The sequence below is a fragment of the Manis javanica genome, chromosome 6 (assembly GCF_040802235.1).
Source record: "Manis javanica isolate MJ-LG chromosome 6, MJ_LKY, whole genome shotgun sequence".
NCBI lineage: Eukaryota > Metazoa > Chordata > Mammalia > Pholidota > Manidae > Manis > Manis javanica.
The window spans coordinates 139,979,988-140,000,643 of record NC_133161.1 but is presented as its reverse complement, the minus strand read 5'-3'; the positions used below and the strand labels follow the sequence as shown (position 1 = coordinate 140,000,643).

General features: G+C 43.3%; 1 protein-coding gene across 3 annotated transcripts in view; it reads right to left on the bottom strand.

The window, feature by feature from the left end:
* The window catches only part of SIAE (sialic acid acetylesterase), a 33,515-nt gene extending 12,889 nt beyond the window's left edge, over positions 1 to 20,626 (bottom strand). Inside the window, exons 1-5 of one of the 3 annotated variants that reach the window (XM_017679487.3) lie at positions 20,477 to 20,571; positions 19,855 to 20,012; positions 16,680 to 16,841; positions 9,127 to 9,302; positions 2,142 to 2,280 (exon numbers count right to left, since the gene is read on the bottom strand). In XM_017679487.3, coding sequence (XP_017534976.3) covers positions 2,142 to 2,280; positions 9,127 to 9,302; positions 16,680 to 16,815 — 451 coding nt within the window. In that variant the 5' untranslated portion in view covers positions 16,816 to 16,841; positions 19,855 to 20,012; positions 20,477 to 20,571. Of the gene's footprint in view, positions 1 to 2,141; positions 2,281 to 9,126; positions 9,303 to 16,679; positions 16,842 to 19,854; positions 20,013 to 20,476 lie in introns of all 3 variants that reach the window. The other 2 variants (XM_073239561.1, XM_017679486.3) reach the window with 2 other exon arrangements.
* Positions 20,627 to 20,656: the final 30 nt, after the last annotated feature.

Sequence of the window (20,656 nt, the reverse complement as noted above, 5' to 3'; positions counted from 1 at the left end):
AGGCAGATCATGAAAAGCCTAATAAAAACTGACCCCTCCCCAGGCTTCATAATACTCTACGCACAGTGTCTCCCCCACCCCACTGAACCACCAGCTACTTGAAGGCAGGGGCCTCATCTTACTCACCTCTCTGTCCTCAATGTCTAGTATCTAATAAAGAGTCAGTAAATGTTCATTGGCTGGCATCAGGTGGCTGTGGGCAGCTGGTACGAAGGTGAATTTATTGATAGGTTGGTAGAGGGAAAAGGTAAATAAGAGGGAAGGGAAGAGAGGTGGGAAGCCCTGAAGGATACACAGGAGATAGTAATCAGATCTGCCATTCCAGGCAGAAGAAACAACACATCCAAAGGCACACAGAAGAGGGAAAATTTTGCAAGTATTTGACTGGCAAGGAGCACAGTGCAAGACACAACTGGAGAGGAGGCAGGAGCCCCATCTTGGCATAAAGAAGATGGAAAGCCACTGGAAAAGAGTTGAGAGTGAGAACGTGGAGTGGGCAGAACAGCCCCCAAAGATGTCCACCCGAATGCCCAGACGGGGAGACTGCTGAATGACCCAGGTGGGGCCCATCTAATTACAGGTGTCCTTAAAATCAAGAGCCTTCCCTGCTGCAGTCAGAGATGTGACAACAGCAGAAGAGGCAGGAGAGACTTGCAAATGTGAGAGGGACTGGGCCTACTCTGTGCTCCTGCACATGCCTGCGTGGCCCCGCCTCCTTCAGGCTTTCCCTGAAACATTGCCTTTCTCAGCTGGGACTCCCGTGGCCACCCCAGCTTGGACACCACAACCCCAGCCCAGCCCAACAGGCCACTGCACTTCCTTCCGTGCTGTATCATTTGTTTTTGTCTCATTAGAATGGATCCTGTAAGACCCAAAAACGTATTCAGTCTGCGTTCAGAGAGTGAAAAGGAGCTGATAGCAAGGCATGTACATTATCCAAATGTAATTGATTCCTGAGTTTGAGAGAACATGTCGTGAGCGTTCATAGGCCAAGATGCATCCAAAAATTTGAGTTCTTCCAGGGAGAGTTCAGATACTGATACTGAATGGTATCAGATACTCTGTACGAAATGTACCAATTTTATTACTCACTTTCTGTATCCAGTGCACCGGAATGCAAGCTCCATGAGCTCAAGGGTTCCGGCCCGCTGTATTCCCGCAATCCCCCCAGCACATACGACAGTGCCAAGTGCACAGTAGGCACTCAAGTATTCCCTGAATGAACTGACAGTGAAAATGCAGGAGCAAGTGAGGTCACCAAGGTAAAGCACACAGACAAAAAGAAAAGGGGCCGCAAGGAGCAGCAGGCACCACATCTGGAGGAAGGGACTGAAGAAGGCAAAGCAGCGGGGAGGGCGAGCACCGAGGGCCGGCGGGAGGCAGCACTGTGCCGGCTCCGGGGACGCACAGCTCCTAAAGCAGCAGTCGAATGCTCCAGAGAGCCCAGGGCGCACCACTAGAAGAGCAGGAGCCATCACAGAAAGGCAGGGTCAAGAACAAAAACAAAGGGCATGCTAGGAAGTCTAACAAAGCAAGGGAGAGAGGTGAGGCGTCACAGGAAGGGTGTTTGTGATGTTGGGATTTGCTTTATTCTGTTAGAATTAGAAGGAAAGGAACTGGGTCAGTCTCGCTCAATGCTGGTTCCTTGGGGCCCAGCACAGAGCCTGGCTCACAGCAGCCATGAAATAAAGGTTCCCTGCCGAATGGACAATGGAGAGGAAGAGCAGGGCCTGCGGAATAAAAGAAGGGCCTGGAGGAGGTAAGAGCCCACATCAGAGAGAGCTCTGGAAGGACAGCGATCAGTCAGCTGTGTTCAGACACCATAACAAAGAAAGAGAAGAGGAAAATGAAGCGCTGAGGTGTTGGAGAGAGACCCTGGCAGAACTCGTGCTGAATGGCCTCGCTGCGTTCAGTGAAGCTGAAAGAAGGGTCATCTGCTCATAGCAAGGGGGCGATTCTCTGGTGGAGTCTTTGGAAGAAACGTATGAAATAGCTAAAATCAGGAATGGGGTGGAGGGTCAGTAAGAAATGACTAAGAGCAGTCATAATCCATAGATCAGAGGCAAACACAGGTGTGCAGATTCCCTCCAGGGCACTGACCCACCCTGTAGGAGATGGCGTGTGCTCCAGGGGTCACTCACCGGAGGTGGGCTTAGACCACGGCAAGTCGACACCACCGAGGTCCTCCAGCTCCTGCTCTGCCTGGACGAGGGACACGGAGAGAATGCGGACAGACTGATAGGCAGCAGTGTTGGCCAGCTCCCTTGTAGCATTGAATATCTAGAAAAGAAATACGAATGTCACATATTATACCAACCAAGTGGGTGGTCAACTATCCTAGTGCCCCCTAGTAAACACTACAAACCCTCTGAGCTCCTGAGCTTTCAATATACCAAGGTCAAAGGAATGACCAAAACCAATGACGGGCTGGTCTGAGTCACCCTCACCCACCTTGACCACAGACACCATGAAGAATTATGCCCCTAGACAGGTAGGAATACAATGAAATCTGAGATCTTAAGGAGCAAGTCTGATTTAGAAGGCAGGAGCTCCGGAGTGGTTTAGGCTAAAGACCAACTACTGATTAGACCACTTGAAACTAAAATACTTCTATTCAGACAAAGTATCTGATAACATAAAGCCATAACAATAACTTCTTTTTAAAATGCAGCCCAAAAGGCCATGGGGACATAAATTTGTATAATCCACACCCATATGAGAAGTGTATTTAAAAGAAACACACCTAAGAAATGATTTTTGAGCTACTGAAACATTCTGAAATCAGTCTCAAAATGCTCACATTCTCATCTTGGTCATAGGAGACAGTTTGCAAAGTGGTGTTCAGGTTGACTGCAGAGAACAGTCCCAAGAAAGCAGACAAAGAAAGAAAAGCATCCCTCCAAAGACCCATCGCATTTTCCCAAATCACTTTGCGAAACCTCATCAGTTGCCAAGGGATGGCAGGGACGGCTTCGGTTTCTTTCTGGACAAGAATGTGTGTGGTATAGCGGGTAGTTGCTTTGGTAGTCCTATGAAGCATCATTCCTCTGCAAGCTAACCCATTAAGTCCCACTTCCTTTAACCCTGATTTTTTTAGTTATTTTTTCTTTTAAGAAGAATGTATCATAAATATATTGTTTTGCTTTTTCATTTATGTGTTTGTCTTTTCTTGTCTTCTCTCTATCCTCCTGGACTAGTCAGGTTTTCCCAAAACAAAGGGCTAACAGGGGCATCAGGAAGCCTTATCACTGGCCTCAGCGAGCAAGAGCTCCAGCTGAGGCAGGACTGCCCCTGCGAGATGCACAGGAGGCTGGGACACTTTCCATTGGCCGCTGGCCACAGGGTGTGCAGCTGGTTCGCTTTCCCTCCCACCCGCCGCAGAGAATACAGCTGGCCCTCCAGCCCACAGTGCAAGAGAAATGATGGAGCAGCCGGAGGGCCCCCACAGAGCATTTCATTGAAATAAGCTGCCCCTTGAATCGCCTTTTGACTTGCCGCTGAGCCTGCTGCGGCCCATAAGATGGCCTGATGTAAATAAAATGGCTCTGTAGGTCACAATGGGAGTCACAGCCTAAAATGCTCCTGGTAACAGCACCTCTAGCCGTCAGCGTTACTGGTCTTCCCGCTATCAGAACTGAGACTGCATATGGTCTCGGGAAAATTCCATAGGCAATCCCAACCTGTTTGTTCAGGATCTTGCCTGGCAATTTTGGTGTAAAGTAAACATTAAATAGTAAGAACAGGCTGACGCACTCACAGTAGATTCTGGCAGGGAAATCATTTTTCAGTAGCAAGTACCTGAGAAAAAGTCTCCTCCGCTGAAACTCAGTTCTGCCCTAGACGCTGAGGAACGTATGTTGCTTCCATGGAAACAGTGGATGAAACCGCTCTCACTCTCTCCACCCACACTAGCTTCCGCACAGGCTGGGAACTCAAGTGCCTCAGCACAGAGAGATGCCAGCTCGGGGAGCCAGTGTGCGTGAACATGCTCCCTGTCTTTGAGGCCCGTTGCTAACGCTGCGGAGTACTACTGGAAGGCCAACAGATTCACGTTCTCCCAGATTGTTACCAGCACACAGAACTGGATCCAAAACACTGGCTAGAAAAAAATTGCCTTTTGCAAACTCCCATTTGTGTATTATAGCAATTATATCAAGCCAACGCTTGAAAGTCACAGAAACTGTTGAAAATGGGGGTGGGGAGAAATTCTTGTGGTACCTGATGACAGTGACTTTTGAAATTGGTATCCTTTCCCAATATCACCCAGCCTTTTTGATGGGAGCATTTTCCTCAGGGATATTGGCAGTAAATTTAGGAATAAAGAGATTTCAGGAAGATTTTCATTTAAATGACACTCGGTTTCCCTGCTGATGAAAGGGGAAGCCTTACTCCATCTGCTGAGATCACATTTCATCTCATCAAACACCTCAGTGTAATTATTTTTCTACCAAGTATTTAAATGAGGATGTAAATGAATACCAAGGTATTTGAAGTCATTAAGGCTGCTGCGGTTGAGAGAGAGACCCAGTGCCTCTCTAGGGACTGGCAGTTCACCATCAAAGCAGCTGCTCACTGGTGTTCATTTTGTAACCTTTATGCCACATTCTTGAATTAATGAGGAAACGGCAAGAATCTATTTCCTCAGAGAATCTTGGCGTGGGGTCTGCACAGGGGAGCAAGACAAGTGCGTGAGTGTGTGTGTGTGTGTGTGTGTGCGCGCACATGTGCACACTAAAGGACACAGGAAAAGTTAAAAGAATTGGAGTTCTGTGAATTATTTTATAGTACAATATAGCAGTTTTAAAGTTGAGGGAATCCCTATAAATAAGCCAGCCATCATAACTCCTGTGAATTTTTTCTTGTAGGTTACCAGCCTTTCTCTTCCGGATTTTAATTTCTCTTCTTGTAAAGTAGGAATGTGGGGATTGCAGAGATATTGAAAAATGAGTGTCCTGCCTAAGAAGATTGGCCATCTTCTTCTGGGCCTAACTAGAAATACCCAAGGCTGAAGCCCTACCCTGACTTCAGAGGCAACAGATGAACATTTAGACTTTTCTCCATTTATAAACATCTCACTCACTGTTATAAATAACATTCAATTTTAAAATTCCACTTTACCCTAACAAGATGGGCATACAATCTGCCATTTCCTGCATTTAAATGTGAAGAGTGGTAGGTTACGGTGGAAATCTTACCTCCTTAGCAAAGTCACATAGACACAAGGAAGGAGATAGACAGACACTATGTGGGGTGTGTGTGTGTTCTGAGTCTTTAGGAGAAAAGGAGCAAAGGGAATAAAGGAGTCACATTGAGCATCCTTTTGATCAAATAGTAAAGTTCTACAGTGTGTTAGTTAAGAGACTCGTAAACAGCTCTTGGTAGTGTCAGTACATAAAATGCTGTCTTGCAAACAGTGCATGATTTAAAACAAAAGAATAAAAAATTAACAATTGGTTGCTTCCGATGGAACGTTTTTCTGTGTCTCTGTACCTCAGAGCTTATAGCCTTAGTTCAGTAGAGAAGGTGCTTAAGAATAAATTCTAGGCAGAAAGAATATGTTCACCCTTAACAATCAAAATCTGAGTTAGCTTGACAGAAAATGGGATGAGATCCCCTGGCATAGCCTGCTGTTGAGAACCTTACTGTACAGATACAAACAGACCCACTCCATGCCTTTCTGTGTAAACAGGGAACTGCAATTAAAGCATTAAGGAAAGTTCTGTTTTCCTTAATGAGTTAACAGCATTCCCAATTCTATATAAACCATGCTGTCTATCAAGAGATTGAACTTCAATTTTGCCTTCATTCCCTTATGCTAAAAGGGAGCCCAGAGTTACAGTTCAATTTAATAAACATTTAAATTCAAAAGGTTTTCTTATATTTAAGGAGGACAGAAAGCAAGAGTAAATAAAATATTGACTAGGAAGACATAAATCCAAGAATTTAGATTTTGATTTAGAAAACTAATAATAAAATGAAGTAGCTATGTCCAGAGCAGGATCTTTTTAGTAGCATCATCTAGTAATACATTCACCCCATAAAAGAAGAAGTAACTATACAGGGTAGAAACTATAGAAGCGACACAAGAAATTATAAGCTATGTGAAAGGACTCAATTTTATATATTTTTTAAAAGAAACGAATTAAGATCATTGTCCTGTTATAGTGATTTTTGAATCTCTAAATATTTCTCAAAGACGTAAAGAGGATAATGAAAGAAAAGCAGGAAAATAAAAATCAACTTGGAGAAGAAACTGAGTTTTAGAAGAAGAGCTAGTGAAGACAATAATCTTTCCAAGTTCTCAACCTATTAAAGAAAATTAGAGTATACAGAACATATTAGTGCCAAACAATAATTAAGAATTTATAAGATTATTTATATGAATGTACCATCATTTTGTAAACTGAACCTTTGATAGATATTTAAGAGATTAGTTAAGTCAATATCAATTTTATAACCTTTTAAAAAGTATAGTTATTTCATGCTCATTATAGAAAAATCAGAAAATACAGATAAGCAAGAAAATCACTCTGAATTTCAAATTTCTCTGGAGCTCTGAAACTGAGTAAAATATTTTAACTAGCTTTTTAGCAATATTTTAAGCCGATATGGCTTAAATATGTCTATGAATTTGCTATTACACAGTCCAGCCCTGATCTTAATTTAAATGAAACAATGGTCTCCCTTAGTTTTAATTTTAAATCAGATAGCTTCCATTAGACACGGAGGCGATGACAACTGTGAGGCCCAAAACACTAACCCCATCACACCTCATCCAGAAATCCACTACATTCTAGATGGTTTTTGTGTTTATTCAGAAAGCAGAGTTGACCCCAAAAAGAAATCTGGGGGCTAAAGACATGTAGCATCAGGACTTGAGTCCTACCGCAGGTGCCTCACTGGGGCACCAGTCAAATGATGTATTAGGGTTTGCTTTCTTCGGTAACATTTTCAATGTCCTTTTTACCCAGCTTTACTTACGAGACCTCGCTCATAGTTCATCATGGCCCTTCTCTAGTTAGCAGTGGAGACAGGAACACTTCAAGGGCAGTTTCATCACTGACCACCACATCGGTAAGTCAGCGTGCCCTCGTACGGTCCCATCTGATTCCTCACGTCCTGTGTACCTCCTTGGGAGCCTACATAGTGCTCTCCCCCACGACACTGCAGCAGGGCAAACAGAGCCAGTGAGACCTTTATGTAGTTATAATAAAGAAAAAAAATGCTAGGTCTCAAAATTTAAGAATAGTTCATCTTCAAAGGCCATGACTGAAACAGACGGAAAAAAATTTCTAACAAAAGAAATCCTAGGCTAAGAAAAGCATAAAAAGTCATCACTAGCCTACTATTTCTTCTTTCTGTAAAGGAAAACATATAAAGAAATGTTAATATGAACATACATATCAATTTTCTGTATGATACCTAATTAAAGTATCAAGATATCTGCTGCCTACCTTGAGATAGTCCACCAAAAAAAAAAGGTCAACCAAATATGACAAAATATTAACAACTATTAGTCTAGGTGATGGGTATATAGGTGTTTATAAGTCTCTTAACTTTTGTGTGTGCTTGAAGTTTTTTATAATAAAAGTTGAAAAATAGTGACGTCTTATATTTAAACAGCAGTTTTCTCTTTATAAGAGCCTTTTAGAAGCAGGCAAAATAATTTAATCTTCATAATGGCCCTATAAATTAATGAGGTCAGATAGAATCATTGTTGTACTATAGTTATGACAACTAAACTTAAGACATTTAACAAAATTCAGTATACTTTCATGATAAAAACTCTCAGACAACAAGAAATAGAGGGAAAATTCCTCAACATGATAAAGGGGATTTATAAAAAACCTACAGATAACATCATACTTCATGATGAAAGACTGAAAGATTTTTGCCTAAGACGAGGACCAAGACGAGGATGTCTGTTTTCACTCAGCAACGCCACTCACAGGTATATACCCAAAAGAACTGAAAGCAGGGATTGCGACAGATATCTGCACACCAATATTCAGAGCAGCATCATTCACAATCCCCAAAAGGTGGAAATAGCCCAGGTGTCCACCATCAGATGAATGGATAAACAAAATGTGGCATACACACTGAAGTACAATTTCAGCCATAAAAAGGGATACAGTGTTGATATGCTACATCATGGGTGGACCGTGGAAACATTATGCTTCATAAAATGTCAGAGAAAGATTACTTTATGATTCCACTTACATGAAGTACCTAGATAGGCAATTTCATAGACAGAAAGCAGTATAGGGGTTACAGGAGCTGGACGAAGAGGGGAAAGAGAGAGCTACCGCTTAATGAGTACAGAGTGTATATCAGGGGCGATGAAAAAGTTTTGAGCATAGATAGTGGTCATAGGTACACTCAGCATTGTGAATATATTTAATGTCCCTGAAATGTACACTTACCAGTGGTTAAAATGGTAAAGATAATGCTATATTCATTTTAACCACCACTTTATAAAGCATGATTTAAAAGCAAAGTCTCAGAAACACCGATTGATGTGCTCCAAGTCATACAACTAGTAAAAGGCAACGCCAACAATCAGTCTTAACTTTTTAGCCTCCATGACAACAAAAGACACATAGGATGTGAGCTGCTCAACATTAAAACAAAATCTAATTGCTTTTATCTCCTAGGCTCTCTCTCCAGAAGCTCATCTTCTAAAACCAGTCAAAAGAGAAGAGTCATCTACTTCATCTTCAATTTGACATGAAATGTCCATTACCATCAGCTTCTGCCCTTAGCCCAGGAAGGTGAGGGAACAGTGCCCGGCACAGGCACAGTACACCCCCCATCATTAAGAAAGCAGGGTCTGGCGTCAATTTCCCTCATATCCTGGCTCCACTATTAACTGTGACCCTGGGCAGGTATTTAACCTCAGTGGGCCAGTTTCCTTATCCACGAGATGTGAATGATAGTACTTACCTCATAAACTTGTTAAATGAACTTTCTATAATAATGCAAAATTCCATTGATTTGCTAATTAATACTTAGAACAGAACCTGGCACATGGTGGAAAAGAAGGCTTCTACCTCCTCTTTTCCTCCCTCCTCCTCCTTTTTCTTCTTCATCATCAACATATTTATTATCCCTGAGACTGCAAATTACCTGTAAAACTGTCATCTGCATGTTACTTTGCCCACTGCAAAGCCAGACGTCTCCAAACAGGACATCGTGAACTCTCAGGGTGATGTTTGTTCTCCCCAAAGTCTGCTGTGCCATCACTTCATAAGGCCCACCAGGCTTCATGGGATTCAGTACCACCATCCAGCTATTAGAGTGTGCTGAAATAATAACAAGGCTCCGAGGAATTAACTGATCAATTAAAATGAAATTAAAACCCAATCCTGTCATGCATCATACTCATCTGTGGCTGTTCCCAGCCACTGGGATGAACTGAATTCAAAGCTATGAAGGTTGGCCAAACTTCAGACAAATGGATAGAAATAACAAAAGCAGCAGCATTTTCAACCTTACTCTGTACCATTCCCTCCTTACTTGTAACTGAAGCATTTATAAGAAAAATAAATTACCCAGTTATAATCCTAAATGAGAAAAATAAATTACCCAGTTATAATCCTAAATGAGGACAGACGAAAATACACAGAGATTAAAATTCAAGGTATTTAATAAAAACACATAAAATGGAAATTCTTATTGTACTATCCAACTATCAATATTAACATAATCATAATCTAATATATACACAGCACTGCAACATGGAATCACCCACTCAGAGCAAGTTAAAGAAAATCATTTATAATCTGGAACTTCCTCTTATTTGATGGTATCATCCTTGTTACTAATTTCCCCACCTACTCCCCATGTTGCTCCCAAGGATTAGTGCTACCAGTGGTTCTGGGTTCTCCAAGCAACAGATTAATGGATGAGTAGAGAAACTGACACAAAGAAGTAATAGGAGGCACGTAGATTAATATGTTGGTGAAGAAGATATTTAAAATTGCCCAATTAATTATTTTCACATTTATTTACAAGATCTAAGGTTTCTGGACTTAATTGGGGAGATGAAAAGCTACCCAAGACCCTATTTCAGAAATTCGTAACATATTCTTAGGAACCACGCCCTTCCTACCTCTCACCCACTTACACCACCACCACTGCAAACATCATACTCGGAAATTTAAGGAAAATCTCTTCAAAATGACCAACGATGCCTAGGAGAACCAAGCAACATGAACAAAGTTGAAGGAATGAAAGTGAGGAAATACATGAAATAGATAAATATTCTTGGTGTAATGCCAAAGGATACAAACTGATTTATAATGTGTGCCCATCAAATCAATGTAGATTCAAAAGGAAAGAATAGTAAGAGCTGGAAATGGAGCATCCTGAAATTTATTATGCCCACTTGCCAAAAATAATAATTATAAACTGTAAGATAAATTCTAGCCGGAATAAGCAGGCAAAGAGAGGCAACAAAGGGTCAGGTAATTTATTTAAATATCCCCGGGTGATGTTCTCGAGGCCTGGGTACTACAAACTGGAGAAGTCATGCCCTGTTAGGGAGGTGGGGGCTTATAAGGGATTAGGAGGGGGAGGAGGGGGCAAGCTATCCTAGGGGGCGTGGAGAGGTATGATTGGCTAAAGGTGACATAATAGACAACTAGAAACTTTTTTCCTTCCAAGAGGGAGGAGGCTGACATCCGGGTCTTAGTTGGCACATCAGGATGGAATTCAGGGAGAGCTGTCCCCTTTCCATATACGGCACGGACTTTGGGGTCTGTTCTCCCCCTATGGCATCTCTCTGTTCTGTTTGCATGTCCTTGTTTTTCCTTTCTCCAGCCTAACATAAACTACTGACCAAGTGCCTACTATGTGCTAGACACTGTGCTAAATTCTAACCAGCAAGAGCTAAGCAGAAGCATGAAAAGTCCAGATGCATGAGAGGAGACCAGCGCCAGCTCAAACCACAAAGGATTGCTCAGTCTTGGGAGAAATGTCCAAAATCTTCAAGGCATCAGCCAAAGAACACATGCTGGCTCCTCTCAAAAGCAAAGCCGACTGAGCTTGATACTCCCATCCCTAAGAGGTCAGTTATGCCCAGAACCAAACGTTCACTATTGTTTTTATACCACCAATAGCCAGACATCAACATATTAAATGTAGAATTCACCTAAAGCAAAAAAAAATCAGTGTTTTGGAAACAGTGGGCAGCTAGTACAGATTGTGTGGCACAGGTGTGATGTGCTCCATATGGCTCACACTTCTGAGCAGGCAGACGCTCCAATCTGTCCCAACTACAGTCTTGCCAAGGTCTTTCCAGGCTTCTTGCACTCAACATATCTTAATGGAGCTCTGTCCTTCTGCCATCAACTTTACTTATTTATGATGATGAGGTCAAGCCCCAGAAAACCGAGGGCAGAACTATCTTTCAGCTTCTACTACTGTGCAACCTATTCCTAGTCCCTGCTGTTCATCAGGTATTTACACTTAAGCCTCACTCCAGGCACTATGGCTGGTGAGGAAAACAACCTTCACCAGAGCTTTGGAGAAGTTGTGCTGCTGAGCAATACAGACAAATAAGGGGAATGGGGGGACATTTGGGCAAACATGGCAATGGTATCCTACTATAGCCAGAGGATGGGCCCCCACTGGGACCCACAGAGTCGGAAGAGAACTAGACCTCACGCCCTGAGCCTTATTCCCAAGAACTGCTCTCCTGCAAGTACTTACAAAGGAGAGAGGCCCCTGGGAAGACTGTTGCTTAGACAGCCTTAATTAATCTGAGACTAAAGGCAGACAGAGGTAAAGCGGTGGGATTAGTCCGTGGCTGCTCGGTGCAGGACAGGCAGGCTAAAGTGGAGCTCGCCACAGGCTGGTGAAGTCAGTTACAGCTTTTAGAAACTGTGTGGACCCACCAAGGAGTCCGAGTAATAAAACTGAGTCACCGATCCTTTAGGGTTGAAGCTCCCCATCCAGCTGGCTTTCCGAGCAACAGCTGCTGCGGTTCCTTCTTCTGGCCTCTAATCACCATCTTGTAACCTCTCTTTCCAGCCCGGGCCCAGGTTTCTTTAACTTATCCTTTTTTGTTTCTTCAAATCTCTGCTTCCTCCCATTCCTTCTTCTCCCATTTAGGAAAATTCATTTCCTTCCTTCCTTAACAGCTGCTTAGGGAGGGCTTCCCAGTTAATGGGAGGAAGTAAACCCCAGCCCGGAATTACACTGACAAGAAAGCCGTGCAAACCGATTAGGCCCTCGTGTTTTTGTGCCTGATGGTTAGTGTATCTGGTGGCCTACTCCTTACTGTCCCTCTTCTCTTCATACTCCAGCCAACGGCCTAGGTCAAGAATTCTCCATTTTCTCTCCATCTCCCCAACCAACCCCACCTCAAAATGGAAAGAAAAAACAAAGGGAAAAAACTGAGATAATTTGCCTGGAGACATGATTAGTCATAAAGTGCTTTCATGCTTCTTTCTTTTTTGCTATTCACATCAGATGTTAATTATTTTTCAGGTTATTGTGCCAAATCTCAGATGCCAAGAAGAGAAAAAGGAGCCTTACCCATGCCTTTCGCTTCCCAAGAGGAAAAAGCTAGAGCTGGAGGCAGCAGCCCACGTCACTTCTTGGCACTTTACCAGTTGCAAACCGGTTCAATGATTTGTGCAAGTGACTTGAAGGTAAAGAAGGCCTTGCTGCCTAAATTGTCCCTTCCTGGCCTGCATTTTTCTGCATAAAGTTCATCTCCAGCACCACCAAGAATGAATGTCAAAAAATAAAGCTTAAACATTCTTCTCTCAAAACTGTTCATGCAAGGTACTTAAACCATAGCATGGTATGTGTCCACAGCAGACACACCCTAAGGTGACTGCCAGTAAGCCACACCTTTGCACAATTCACCCCCCTCAAGTGCAGGCAGAATCTGTGATTTGCCTCCAACTAACAGAAAATGGTAGAGGGGGTGAGATGTCATTCTTATGATCAGGTTATGTTTTATGGAAAAGATAAAGGGGTTTTGCAGATGTAATTTAAGTCCCTAATCAACTGACTTTAAGTCTGAATACAAAGGGAGATCATCCTAAATGGGTCTGACCTAATAAACCAAGCCCTTTAAAAGAAGGTCTAGAGGTCAGAGGTGAGAAGCAGCAGAAATGCTGCCATGAATTCTACAGAGACAAGGAAATAAGTCAGCCAGCACCCTAAGGGAGCCCAGAAGCAGATCGTTCGCTGGTGGGGCCTCAGGAAGGGAACAAAGCCCTGCCAACACCTTGATTCCAGCCTGTGAGACCCTGAGCAGAGAACCCAGCTACACTACGGCCCGGCTTCAGATCTAGTATAAAAGCGTGTAGTTTTAAGTACCTCAGTTTGTGATAGTTTATTAGGCAGCCCAGAAAACTAGTATGCATGCTGGCACTACAACCAGGATATTTTTCTTTTTCTTTCTCTTTTTCTTTAAGGGGTTTAGTTTTTTTGTATTTTTCTAAGTTAGAGAAAATATATCTTTATTTATAAAATAAATATTTACTTCAAAATCATCATGACAAATTCAGGCAGACACACCGCATTTTATCATCTACATATGCACCCTCCATGTGTGTCAAAGTGAGAGGATATACCCTATTCTCCTCCAGTTTATTCCCTGTGTCTGAAAAAATCGTCATGCAGCATTTGATACCATGTTTTGAGGAGGCCCAGTACCTGACCATACTCCCAATCATCCCTCAGGTTTTAATGTTCCCAGTGCTTAAAGAGTAAGTCTGCTGGACAGAACCTTTATGTTGTTATATTCCATATTCCAGTCGTTGTAGGCACCTAGGGGATTATAAATAATGTTAATATTAAATGAGATAGAATGGCAAATTGAAGTAGTCTGGCTGAAAATCCCAGAGTCCTCATCAAAATGTAAATAGAAGTCAACCCTTCAGTGTACCCTGTAATGTCTCCTTTGAGAAAGCTTATCTTTTTGCTGTATGAAATTTCTTCCAGGCTTACACCCTTTACTCCAAATAACACTGTATCCATTTTGTTTTGTGGGCAAGACAGAGCAAGATGCTCACTGAAGTAGGTTTGTGGATCTATATAAACTCAAATACCTTTCTTCTCTACCAAGCAAATGCGGAGAGCCTAATAAATTGATCTACCCCCCGCCCCAATAACATCAACCCCTTTTCCCGTGAAATTACCGTCAATAGTCCATCAATCACTTGGTTCCCTTAAGTCGCCGTTGAATATTTTGACTCCAAATAACACATCACTTTGCAGTGAAGCAGCTGAAGCATTACTTGAACCTAAACTACTAAATGTGGAAGGACAGCATGACAGAAGGGGCACTATTTGTGTTCTTGCATGAATTTTCCAGGGTTTCTAGCTCAGTGTTTCATACATAATAAGCCCTCGACTGATGTTTGTAGAATTGAACTTAGGATAAGTGAGCACATTCAGTTTCACTGTCAAGGAAAAAAGTGGCTCACCTTCTAATCATTACCTATCCTCTCGCCTCATCTCTGGCCACTCTAAATATTGGTCCAGCCTGAAACAGCCATGAAGGGGGAAAAAGCTAAAAAGAATACATCAGAACATTTTTAACAGCTGAAATGTACATATTCTGTCCTTTCTATATCTGTATCTACAGTACTGTGTCATCTGCCTCCTAAATATGTATTAGTAATGTTAACTATTAACATCAAGGAAATCCTGTTTCTCTTTTTTGAACTACAGTGGTTCTCTGGATTCCTAAATCAACATCATTTACTGAGAATACCGCTGTTCGTACTCTGTGCTGCTCATTTCAGCATGGACAGAAAGCAGAGTAAGTTCTGCCAGCCCCCGGAATTCTTCATTCCCAGTGCACCGTCCAAGTCACCAATGGTGCTTAAACCTAATGGAGAACAACTTCTTAGCTTTAGCCCCTTTCAGGCCTCTTAGTTTCACCCAGTAACATTTTTACCTTAACAAGTCTTAAAATCCATGAACTTGAAGCACTTACCCTGCATCTATGCCTGGTACATCATATTATAAAATACGTGCTGAATGGAAATGAATTATGAAGAGCCTGCCCCAGGGTGTGGATCACTCTGAATTGGATATCAGGGCTATATACTGACAAAACTAATTAGGCAATCCTTGTTTTCAGGGGCCAAAAAAATCTCTACAAGCGTCCCTGTCACACACATATTCAAGTCACTTCTCCAACTACCAACTCCAACATTAACTCCACACGCCCCCCCCACCCAGAGTAGCCTCCTTACTTGTCTGACTCCAGTTTCAACATTCCATAGCTACGTGGCTACGTGTGACTGAGATATAATGACGTCTCCTCTCGACCAGCCTGAGCATGCCTTCTGGCATCTAGTAACTTCTATATTTGCTCTTCCACACACACTTATGCATCTTTATCTCTTCTAGGCAGAGACTCCTTTGTAGGACCTCTCTGTTCATGAAAGCTGCTAATTCCCATCTTCTTGAACATCCTCACAGCTACTCTCTCAGGTCCAGCCTCCACGGTCTACTGCCTGAATATCATTGCAGCCTGCTAGCAGGTCCCACCACCTCTAGTCTTCTTGATTTCCAATCCTTCTTCCTCAGTTCTGCCGGAGTAATCTTTCTGAAATACGATTCTGACTGTGTTATTTTACTGCTTAGAATCCATTGATCCAAATAGAGCATATGCTCCTCAGCAATGACAAACAAGCCTCCTCCCTACATTCCCAACCTGATCTCCTGTCATCCACCACAAGTCGTGTACCCCAGTGTTCCAGAAGCTGCTTGCCGTTTCTCCAAGGGCCCTGGCTCACTCACGCCTCCATGCCTTTGCCCCGCCATTCCCTCCACCTGGTTTGCCCTACTCTCCTTTCCAGATAAGTTAATTATCCCTCTAAGCACTTTCACAGCACCCTGTACCTCCCCATTGTGCACTTATCACCCTAAACTGTAGCTGCTTATTATCTTTCTGTCTCCTCCCCACACCTATAAGCCTCCTGAGGGGAGAGACCACATCTATTTCGTTCAACACTGTATCACCAGTACCTAGCACAGTATCTGGCACATAGTAGGCACATGATAAATATAGGAGACTGACTAAATATAATACAAATAATAATAATAATGGCAGCTAACACTTATTTAGTACTTATTGTATGCCAGGCACTGTTCTAAATACTTTACATGTGTTAATTCATTTAATCCTCAAGATAATCCCAAATATTATCTCCCTTACAAATAAAGAAATTGTGATGCGAAGATGTTAAATAACACATTCAAGGTTATATAGCCATTAAGTGAGAGTGAGGATCTGCACCCAGACAGTGAATTCCAGAGCCTGGGTTCTAACCACCCCTCCATACTGCCTCTTCAAATGTCACCTGCTATGGACACCTTCCCTTACATGGTACAAAAGAGAGGTTTTTCCTCTGTACCCATGATACCATATATACTTTCCTCAGAGCACAGCATTGATTGCACTGTACTGTATGGCCTGGTGTCTATTCCCATTATTCCATGAGCTTCTTGAGGACAGTCTTTGACTTGTTTCATTTTTCTTTGTATCCTCATGGCCTAGCCCAAGGTAATACTCAAATACCTTTAATGGCTGGCTGGCTGGCCCCTGGGGGGCTGACCTGAGTGGGAGCACTGGCATTCATTCTCAGACACTCCAGCAGGTGGCAGAAGAAGACAAAAGCTGAACAGAGGTTGGGCTGCCTTACCTTTCACACTGGTCACTTTCTTCATGATGGTTTCCTGATCTTGGCACAGAGTCACTGTCACTGTGGCTCCAGATATGCCATAGCCCCAGATCACAGCTCCTGCAGGCTCCTTCTGCAGCACCATGTAATTATCCATGTATGAAGCAAAGCGAAAACCAACATCTAAAAAATTTAGCAAACGCTTAGAAGAGCATCATTGGGGAGATTCATCACTGACTGAATCTGGTTTAACAGCAAGGAACATACAGTCTTTATACAAGAGAATTTGAACATACGCAGTCCTTTAAATCTCCTACAAGTAGGTCTTATTCCTCCTAATTAGATGAGCAACATAACAAGAACGGTTTCCAACAATGGGCATCATATGAGACACATAAAGACAGAGCAATAAGGAAAGCTCAGAGAGCTTAGGCAATCAGCATGCCACAGCCTCCTCCCTTTAGAACCCCTGGCCGTCCTTTGCTCTCAGGCTTTGCCCTGATGCTTGACTTTCCCCCTCCAAATCACTAAAATGCTCCTTCTGGGCACCCCACAGATGGTATTTATGAGAAAAACAAACCACTTCCTGTCCCTTAGCCCATTACCACACCCACTCCTCTGGGCTGGTTATGAAGAAGGCTGCAACTCTCCAGCACACCTCCCCTAACTTCCCCCCCCTCTTCACTTCCCTTGCCATCCTTGCACTGTCAGTATCCCCCAAACAATCCCCTTACTGTGTTTTTTTTTTGGCAACCCACTGATAATTCTAAGTAAGCATTTATGAGTATCTGCGACAAGTCTGCTTCCCTCTAGGGCAAATTCAGATACAGACACAAAAAATAAGGTGGGTAAGAGAAGGTCAAAATGTCTGAACGAAGGTCTTTTTTCGCAGGTTTACCCATTTCACAAGCTAACTTATACAAAAAAGAACAAGAGGAAGAGCATAGGAAACTGTGGATTCTATTCTAGAGTCACTAACAAGACAGAATAAGAACTCACTTTAACGAGATCATTCCTATTTTTAACATCCAGCCTATATCGAAGCATTTTATTAATAACAAGCATCTACCCAAATTGCCTCAGTGAGTTCTCATCAAAACTTAACAAGGGAAAAAAAGTAAGTTGCATTCCAATTTGTCTGAAGAAAACAGATAAAAATCCATAGAAAATAATTAACAAAATTATGACCTTTTTAAAGGGTTTTAAACAAAAATAATAGACAAGAAAGAGAATCAGAACTAACAAGACTGACATTTTCCTCCCTGGAAGCTGCAAATGATTATGTCCCCTTAGGCTCTACTTATCAGGGCAGCATTGCTAATTGAGTCTCCTCCGCAGACTTGGTGACCTGTTTGTCCCACGCTCTGAATAACAGCCCAGCCCCTAAACACCCTCAGCAGTCTCTTATGAGTTAGTTTCTTCATAAAACCTACATGACAATAAAGCTCATCCAGAAGGTCCACTGGGTTGGAGACACAGAGCTAAGACAAGCACAATCCCCTAAGACCGACATCCCAGAATTGCATAAGGATGTTGGCAGCCTGCTGATGCAAAGAGGAGAGAGGCACGTGGGTGGGAGGGCCTAGTCCTAGGTAGGTGCTTCATTTGGAACAAAAACTGAAAACCAGAGGCCTAAGAGCTAAGCAGGGAGGTGGGGGTGGGGGGATGAAGGGGGGGGTGGAGATGGGGGGTGTGCAGTGAAGAAAACTGCCTGGACTTGCCTATGAACCTGTGCAAATGAAAGCCTCTAGATGTGCAGCCCGTCTTCTAGGCTGGGGAAAATACCTGTCCAGTCAGTCTGTTTTTGCCAACACATAGTTACAGAAGCTCTTTGTGCATGGCTCTATTAGGAGTTCCAGAATTTTAGCAGTGGAAAGGATCTTTCACAACCTCAGGTATATAAAAAAAAATCATATTATTCACTGATCAACAGATTGAGATCCAAGTAGATTAAGGAATTTTTAAAAATAACTTGCATATTAATTAATTCAACAAATACTTATCGATACCTACTACATGCCAGACACCATTTTAAGCACTGAGGATGTAACAGTGAAAGAAAGAAAAAGAGAAGAAGAAAACACAAAAATCCTTGCCAGCAGTAGGGGGCTTGCATTCTACTGGGGAGTTTCCTTGTGGTAGGCTCAGCGCTCAACACGCTGCAGACATTAAATTTTTATCACTGGCCTCAAATCACATATGTAGTTTGGGACAGAACTAGAAACAAAGCCACCCGATTCCAAAGTTACTGCAATTTCCACTCTGGTACAGTAAGATACTGGTGGTAAATGAATGAAAAGTCACATTCCCTGACCTTATAAAGCTCACATTCCAAGCTGATAAGAGTAGACAGTGGAACATTACCAAGGAATTAAGCAATGGACAAAACAGGAACGAGAAATCAGGCGGCACTGGAAGCGATTTTGTCAAACACAAGGCATTTGAATTACTGTCTGAGGTCTTCACAATTTTTCCTTCATATGGGTGTTAGGAGTAGAAAAACAGGAATTATCGTTCTGAGAAAGTTAAAAGTAGTCATTAAAAGTAGACTGACAGAATTAGCACAGTGGTTCCTCTGGAGAGGAACTGGTGGATGGAGGAACATCCAAGATCCCCAATAAAACTGGCAATGTCCTAGTTCTTAAACTGAAGTGCCCATGGGTGTGCATCTTACTGTTTCACTGCTACTACATGTATTTCCATACATTGCAAATATTACAAGATAAACATGGGCAGAGAGGGAACGATCTGAAGAAAAGAGGTCAAGATATGCAACCAAATCAGAGGTGGGGGGGGGTTAAAGCATTAATGAATGAAAAATATAGTCATTGTTAATGAAAGTGATGTGATGAGATGACCCAAAGGCGAGCCTGAAACAGGAAAACCAATCAAATAATGGCCCTACTCTCTTTACCTTCTCCCCACATCGTGTGCTGGAGTCAAAGGTCATGGAGTGAGGATGAGTCAGGAAATGATACCCAAGTGCTGCTAGTTTACATTTTTGTTAAGTCCTGAAAATCCACTTACGGGGTGACAGTTTGTCTGAATCTGGGTACATTTCGGGTTCAGCAGTAGAGCAGCAGTCACGTCTCTGCACTCTGTCCATTCTCCCACCTCAAGTTTCATTACTTAACAGGGATATTTCGGCCCACGATATGAGTAGTTTGGAGGGAAAATAAAGGTCCAGCCTTCTCACCTTACTTCACATTAGCAGACAGATTTCACCTTTCGCCTCCTCCATGGGTGTGACCCTGTCCGGTTTGGGGAATTCAAACGACAGGCTCTGGCCTGGACAAGAGTCAATGTGAGTCGCCCTCCTCCCCAGAGCCACGCATATTATCCCACCTGCAGCATCTGTAGAGAATCAAAGCTGAGGCTTAAATATTCTGAGCTAGTGAGGGGGTTGTATTTCTTAGCCCTAATCACCACTTAAGCTAGTGAAATTTAATTCCCCCAAGGAACCCAGCCTCCCCAAGGGGTACCACTGAGGGGGCAGCAGTGAAATGTTTGGATGACTCAGGCACCTGTTTCCAAATATTATCTAACTAGCTTCGCCCCCTCCCCTTCGAGTTCGCCTGCAGTTATTCAAAGACTCTGAGGGCTTCGGTTGGATACAGTTGGGCCTCCCGATTCCGACAATTCGTCTTCCTCTGCCCACCACACTGCATCACCAGGACGGCGGAAGGGAGTGTGGAGGAAGAGGGGGGCCGGGGCTCGGGCCAGCAGACACCTGCAACGGAGGCCTGGGTGGGCGACCGAGGACCTCGCAGCCGGGGCAGGCTGGCGGGCAGGGGTCGAGCCGAGCCCGGCCGCCTCACCTGCACTTGCGCCGGCCCGCAGGATTAATGGCAACACCCATACAGACACCAGTCGCGACCCCACCATGTCTGCGGAGACCCGTCGCCTCTGGGCGAGACTCGGGACGCGGAGTCCAGGCGGGGGCGGGGCCTGCGCGGGGCGGGGCCTGCGCGGGGCGGGGCCGGCCCGACCCCACCCTT